The following is an 8,105-nucleotide window of genomic DNA, read 5'->3' on the forward strand; positions in this document are numbered from 1 at the left end:
AAGCATGCAAATACTAAGAATAGTGTAATTGCTGACTTTAAACAAGTTATTATATACACTATTCTACACTTTTGAAAAGAGAGAATGTGTTTCTGTTAACAAGATTCTGATCAGCCAACGCCGATAATCCAGATATCATTCAGGCAAACATATAAGGCCATCACTACTAGTTCTTTTTATAATTAAGGAAAAACAATTTTGCAGTGTGACTGATGTTAATTAGTTCAACCAAAAATGAACATTCTGTAAGTAATTACTCACCCTCATGTTGTTCCAACCCAGTAAGACTTTCGTTAAGAGAACACAAATTAAGATATTTTTGATGAAATCTGAGAGCTGTCTCACTCCTTCATATGGGATTGAAACTTGCCGGCCCAGAAAGTTAGTAAAGACAATGTTTTAAATAGTCCAAGTGACTACAGTGGCTCAACCTTAAGTTTATCAAGCGACGAGAATACTTTGTGTGCGCAAAAAACTAACAAAAATACCAACTTTATTCAACTATTGATGTTATTCTGTGTGTTTCTCTGAGTGAGTTCACGTAGTGTAACAGCGCAGCGCTTCTGGGTTGTACGTCAGAACGCAGGCTCACTATTGGCCGACGCTGGTCATGTGTGTGATGCTGGCCAATAGTGAGCCTACGTTCTGACGAAAGAAAATGAACAGTTGAATAAAGTTAACATTCTTAACATTCAGTCTTACTGGGTTGGAAACAACATGTGGGCGAGTAATTACTGACAGAATTCTCATTTTTGGGTGAACTAACCCTTTAAACCGCATGTGACACAAGCGTAACACTAGAGAGAAAGGTCAAACACATGCACTGAACACATGACACTACATACAGTAAACGACAATTCAGCCACAGTGTTTATTTATGGTGTTTTTCATGAAGCAAGTGCACAACAGTCCGTTCTGGCCAGAGGTGGCATGTAGCAATATGTACACGTTTTTTTTTTTTTTCTTTTAATTTTTTTTAATTCACAAGCAAACCTATCGTCGAGTGGCTGCCATGACTTTGAGTTTAAAAAATACATACAAACAAAACAAGAGGGCAAAGTTTGGAGCTGAATGGATGCGATCCGACATCCGCTTACATGCATGGAAATATTACTGACTTCTAACAAAAGGAGAGAGAGGAGAGAAAAAAGAAATACACTATACAGTGATGAGAAAAACAAATAGTTCATAAGCTGTATTTGTTCCTGATGCCACTTAAAAAGAAAGGATATACATACAATAAGTTGAAGGACAATAATAATAATAATAATAATAATAATAACAATAACAATAATATTCCTTTTCACCTACAGTAAGGTAATTCAAACATTCAGATAATTGGAAAATAAAGTCCCAATCTACTCTTTGTATAAAAAGAAACTTTCAAGTCAACAAGGAACAAAGGACAGTTTTCTTCACAGAAAGGTCTACAGGAAGTTTGAAGGAAGAAGGGCCAGATCTATTGTTGCACTTGGTGTGTGTGTGTGTGTGTGTGTGTGTGTGTGTGTGTGTGTGTGTGTGTGTGTGTGTGTGTGTGTGTGTGTGTGTGTGTGTGTGTGTGTGTGTGCTTTCAGCAGACGGGGAGAGGTAGAGGCACAGAAGGGCTGGGGAGGGGGGGGGGGGGGGTATAGTGTGTGTTTGTGTCGAGGAGAGAGGGGTGATACTGGGAGCACGCTTTATGTGGCGTATCTCTTCGTCCACTGTTTAGCTATTCTGTCATGTTCTGTTCTGTTGGTCAAGTACTGTGTGGCGATGCTCCCAACCAGAGGATCAGCTGCGGACAGCAGAACATTCGTCAGCAAAACACAGTTCATCTGCTACTTACGGGATACACTACTGCTTATACTTGGGGTTCACGATTGGTACACACTTCTAACGTGTGTCGAAAGTTTGGAAATGTTTAAAAAAAATGTCATGGTTTTGAAAGACAGCTCTTGTACTCACCAAAGCTGCATTTATTTAAACAGGAATACAGTAAAAACAGAGAAATATTATTAAGGGATGCATGGTTTATCGGCCACCATATCAGTATCGTCCGATATATGTGACCCTGGACCACAAAACCAGTCACATGGGGCAGTTTTCTGAAATTGAGATTTATACATCATCTGAAAGCTGAATAAATAAGCTTTCCATTGATGTGTGGTTTGTTAGGATAGGACAATATTTGGCCAAAATCTGGAATCTGAGGGTGCAAGAAAATCGAAACATTGAGAAAAATCTCCTTTAAAGTTGTTCATTTATGTTCACGATTGTGCAGCATTCACTCACAGAAATAAATGTTTTATATATTTACGGTAGGAAATTTACAAAATATCTTCATGGAACATGATCTTTACTTAATATCCTAATGATTTTTGGCATAAAAGAAAAATCGATATGTTTGACCCATACAATGTATTGTTGGCTATTGCCACAGATATACCAGTGCAACTCGAGACTGGTGACGTGATCCAGGGTCACATATGTTGATTTTCAATGTTAAAATAATATTAAAAATAAAACATAATTTTGTTTATTAACATATTTGTTTTAGAGCGCAGCCGTGTTCGATGACGTCACTGGCATGGCACCACTGTAGGCTACTAGCGTTATGTCAGGATCCTCGACTGCACTGACTCATTTTGACACTATGGTAATACAGATTTACAAGTTAACACTAAAAACAGCATATAAGTGAGAAATTGAATCATCAAATGAAATAATAAAACTGCATATTCTTCACTGTATGAATGAAACGTATACTGATTGATTCTTATATAGACTGCCGTCACTGTAAAATCTACATTCACTGAAGACAAAACCAACTGTTTATGTGAACCTTGTGTTTGTGACACTTTAAGGCGAGACACGGCAGGCAAAAACATCTATTTATCATGCAGTGGTCAGTTTTGATTGAGATTTTGGGCTAGTTTACTCCTTCAAAATGTGTTCTTTCAAGCTGCTATAAAGAAAACGTTGAAAATATACATTAAGATGTTTATTTTATTACATTTTGTTTACTTGCGGCGGTAAGTTTCTCCCGAATTTACCAGGAAGTCAGCATTCCCACGGGACACACCGAGATCCGTCTGTTCACTGAAGTCTGTCATGACCGGTGTGGTTGTAAAGCTCTGAGTCTCCTGCACAACGCTAACCCAAATATGGGCATTTTCTTTCTATCAGTAACCAATCGTGAATGTCCAAAGGGGGATTTAAAGCTAATGACGAAATCTCATTTAGAGCTGTTTAACTCTTTAACTGCCGTTTTCTCAAAATTAGTTTTTTGTCATTCTCCAGTTCAAACATCTCAGCCTATGTACACCATACTTTCCAGTTATACACTTAGCAGTATTCTGAAGATATTTTCAGAGGGATTGGTTAATAAATCATTCCTGGCCTGATTTATGTGACATTTTAATAAATAAAAATATGACGAAAATCTATTTTTCAAGGCTATGGACATTATATTTAGATTTCCTAGGTAATGAAAGCATATATTCTGAAATCCCTCTGAATATTTTTTTTTCATCTTGTGTGTAAACAAAATGAAAAAATTATTTTGCACCTGGCTTTATCATATGTTCAGATCCATCTACCGAAAATATATGCAAAATCGTGCATATTTAATGAGATAATGCCTAATTTGCATAATTAAACATACAAATTTCCAAAACTTGTAATACATTTTTTTAATATACTTGTGTAAGTAATCAACTGAGGAAGTTTCATGGTGATATCTATTATTTAAAATTTTTACTCTATTCACCTGTAGTGTCTCGCCTTAAATGCAATAAGAGAGACTTTAGTTTAGTGCACGCGCTGTGACAGCTGGCTGTCTGTGGATTGTGTTTAGGCGTGTGTGCTCGTCAAATTTAACTAACAAGGCGCGCCGCCGCGTCTCTCATGCACAGTTTGAAAGCGGCTGAAATCACACTAAAATATCTTGCGGGTGTCGTCGATGGATATTGCTTACATTGGATCCCCGATGTCGGATTCATTTAGCAAGGTGATCTACGGTGAAGGTGGACATCACGATAACAACTAAGGGGTGAGTGGAACTTGTTTACAGGACCCGCCGTGCTCACATTTATGCCACAGTCATCAGGTTATTCGGTCCTTGATGGTGTTATATTCGCTTGTTGGACAGATCACAATTTTTGCAATGCAATCATGCAGTAAGACCACCCTCTCGATCTGTTATGCTCTTGAGATGCCATTTTGCTGGAGATGTCAAAGTATAGCCTATCATGCCAGTGACATCACGGACCGTTGAAGCTCAAGATGGCTGCGCCCTAGTTACAAAACGACAAACTAACATCACTGTTTTCCCCCCTTGTAACTACTTCAGCAGTTTTAAGTGTCCTACCGCAAATAACAATGATAACACATCTGTTATATCACCTTTACTTCCTATTTCGTTTCAGTTCCCCTTTAAAAACTATTTTCAACATTGATTTCTGAAGGATCATGTGACACTGAAGACAGGAGTAAAGATGCTGAAAATTTAGCTTTGCATCACAGAAATAAATTACATCTTAAATATACATTCACATATGAAACAGCTATTTTAACCCCTTAACTGTCACCCCCCTTTTTGAGAATGGACGTTAAAATGCACTATTCAAGCTTAAATGGTTGTAATTCAAGAATGCTTTGGAATATTCTTGAAAACAAGACCAACCTAAGTTTGTTTTAAAGAAAACACCCAGCAGAGTATTGCTGAATTGAAAGCACTTCAAAAAATGTAAGTATGAAAAAGTTATGGATGTTTAAACTTACAGTAAATCAAATAATACTGTACTTAATATTTTTTCTTTTTTATAAAATATGTATTTTACAAAATATTTTTTTCTATAAAAATCAAAGCCATATATCTAACCAAGTTGTGTTCCAAATTTGAAGTTGATATCACAAAAATTGAAGTTTCCATGAGATTTTGTTTAGACGTAGTACCAAAAATCGCCACCGGGTGACATACATTCCCTTGAATTTAATTGTATGCATTCTGCCATAACAAATTAATACATTTCTGTCCAAATATCACTTCTGTCAAAAAATATGGAACCTTGAGACTCAGACCTTTCTGACAATATATGTGTTTTGTCAAGATTAGAAAAGGTTTTGATCATAAATTATGAAACATGATTACGCCCAAAAGGGGAGAGGCCAGATAAAATAATTTAGAGTACCGTTTCTATGGTAACGCAACGTCTAATTTCAAATCGGTTTTCACAGGATGAATTCTGAGTTCGTAAGCTTTCAAATGATACCTAATTTTTGATAACTACTAAAATATGTGATGTATAAAAAAGGCGATAAAAAAGATAATATTATATTTTTGAGGATATTATATATAATATTATTTTATAATTTTTTATGGACAAATATTAGTTTATATATTTTGGTAAAAAAAATGTAGCATGAAAACCAAAGTTTCAATTCTTAAAAGTGTGTGCGTCGACTTTTTGTGACAAAGGCCAGAACTCCTGTTATGATGTAGATTTTTTGAGGTGCACTCTTGTCATAAATTCATCTATTTTTGTTCCTACATAATTTTTAACAAAAAACAGTGGCAAAATATCTATTTAGGAGTCTTAGACCTTTCCAACGATATATAGTTTGTCATGATTAGATTAGGATTTAATAGTTATATGGGACGGTGACAGTTATGGTAATAATATTTCACAATATTGCATAAATTCAGCCTTGGTGAGCAGAAGTCTTTCAAAAACATAAAAACAAAAAAAATGTAGTTTCCAAAATTACTAGGCAAAGGCCGAAGTGTGTGTAGAGGCTTGAGCCTGGAGTGTTTGAGTCTCACCTGGGTTACAGTCTGTGAGGAGAGAGCAGATGGACAGCAGCACCTTAGAGATGGTGAGAGCGGGACTCCAGTTGTCCTTCAGGATGTCCAGACAGATCACGCCCTGACTGTTGATGTTACAGTGGTAGATCCTCGTGCGGAACGTTACCTGGGAGAGGACGAGACGTTAACCGGAAGGCTGACAGGATTGATATTGAAGTCTTCTGCTACTTTTAATTTGTGAGGACATTAGTGCACCATGTTATTAGTTGATGCATGCTAACCGCTAGCCAGGGTTGTTATAGTTAAAGGCCCACTGAAGTGCTTTGAAACGCACAAGGCGGGACATATCGAGCAGCTCCGCCCCTTTCACTCACAAAAATTAATGTTTTATATATTTACGGTATGAAATTTACAATATATCTTCATAGAACATGATCTTTATTTAAAGGCGAGACACGGCCGGCAAAAACATTGCTTTGTTTTTTTTACTGGTCAATTTTGAGATTTTTGGATATTTGTCTTCAATAACATGTCTTCTTTCAGACTTGTGGTGAAAAAAAGTCTGAAATACACATTTAGGTCTTTATTTTACTACACTTTGTCTGTTCGCGTCCGTAGATTTCTCATAAATTCAACAAAAGTTGAATCCTCCCGCTGCTCCGCGATCTCTGTCTGCTCCCTGTCATCACACACACCGCTGGAAAGCTCTCTCTCTCCTGTACAATCCTGTCGGATCCAAATATAGTCATTTCCTTTTTATCAGCAACCAATCGTGAAAGTAAAAGGGATGCGCAATCTCATTGGCTGATGACAAATCTTTAAAGCCCGTTTTCTCAAAATGACTTTTCTCTCATATTTCAAGTCCAAAATCTCCACTTCAGTAGCAACGATATACACCAAACCTTCCAGTCTTGTACCTAGCTATATTATGAAGACATTTACAGAGGGATTTGTAAATATATTATTTCTAGCTTGATTTATATAACATTTTATTCCAAAAAACATGGCGAAAATCATTTTTTTAAGGCAGTATTGACAGTATATTCTGAGATATATATATAATATTGATATATTGACAGTATAATCTGATTTACAGGATAAGAAAAGTAGATATCCATAAATCCCTCTGTAATTTTTCCCCCATCTAATATGTGAACACAATAAAAATAAACATAAATTAACCTGGCTTTATCCAATACTCAGATTTAATTAGATATTGCCTAATTTGCATATTTAAACATTAAATTACAGAAAACTTGTAATACATTTTTTTCTCATCTTAATGTAGGTAATCAACTGGGAAAGTTTCATGGTGATATCTGCTAGTTAAAAAAATTACCCTATTCACCTGTAGTGTCTCGCCTTAATATCCTAATGAATTTTGGTATAAAAGAAAAATTTATAATTTTGACCCATACAATGTTGGCTATTGCCACAAATATACCAGTGCGACATGTGACTGGTTTTGTGATCCAGGGTCAAATTTAGGTTTCTAGACAATGGTGGAGTGACGAATTTGCCAGATTGTGGTTGGTATACAATATCCGTTACAACTCAACACAAAGGACCGGCCTGCAAGATGGGTAATTGTGCCATGCAAACTGCAAATTTGATGTGTGTGTTTTAGCAGTAATAATAATTTCTTTGAATCTCAGATGTGAGCAAACAAGCGACTCCATCAGAACACAGTGAATTCCCCACCGGATCTTTTCTGTGGTTAATATCCGAGGTCATGCCTCACTACGTCTCTGTATGAACTACAGGAAGTAAAAAAAGCATCAGCATGTTCGGTGTGTGTGTGTGTGTGTGCGTGAGACATCTGTGTGTGTGCCTGAGGCTTTCAGGGCAAACCTTTAATGGACCTTGACATTCCTTGCCTTGAGATTCATGGCAGTTTAATTGCCACCAGAACAACTTCCTTCATCCTGACAACCTACAAAACCCCACAAGAGCCCAAAGAACAAACGCATATAGGACATAATGTGGCCGTCTGCAAATGAACATCCTACTTTACACAGAGTTTAGAGAGAGATCGAAAGCGGTGTTACAGGACGACGACAGACACACTCTGGGAAAAGCATGCATCTGATGGGGGCTGGGATGAGAGAGAGAGAGAGAGAGAGAGAGAGAGAGAGAGAGAGACAGAGAGAGAGAGAGAGAGAGAGAGAGAGAGAGAGAGAGAGAGAGAGAGAGAGAGAGAGAGAGAGAGAGCGAGAGAGAGAGAGAGCGAGAGAGAGAGAGAGAGAGAGAGAGAGAGAGAGAGTGAGAGAGAGAGAGAGAGAGAGAGAGAGGGGTGACCTGTGAAGCAGGTTTGTGCATC

General features: G+C 37.1%; 1 protein-coding gene across 1 annotated transcript in view; it reads right to left on the reverse strand.

Annotated features, from left to right (window-relative positions):
* Positions 1-1,574: 1,574 nt before the first annotated feature.
* ube2e2 (ubiquitin-conjugating enzyme E2E 2) overlaps positions 1,575-8,105 on the reverse strand; it is a 38,267-nt gene continuing 31,736 nt past the window's right edge. The window contains exons 5-6 of the mRNA XM_082150151.1: positions 5,804-5,951; positions 1,575-1,774 (exon numbers count right to left, since the gene is read on the reverse strand). Coding sequence (XP_082006277.1) covers positions 1,677-1,774; positions 5,804-5,951 — 246 coding nt within the window. The 3' untranslated portion in view covers positions 1,575-1,676. The remainder of the gene's footprint in view (positions 1,775-5,803; positions 5,952-8,105) is intronic.

This window comes from Leuciscus leuciscus (assembly GCF_965113295.1).
Source record: "Leuciscus leuciscus genome assembly, chromosome: 20".
In the NCBI taxonomy this organism is placed as follows: domain Eukaryota; kingdom Metazoa; phylum Chordata; class Actinopteri; order Cypriniformes; family Leuciscidae; genus Leuciscus; species Leuciscus leuciscus.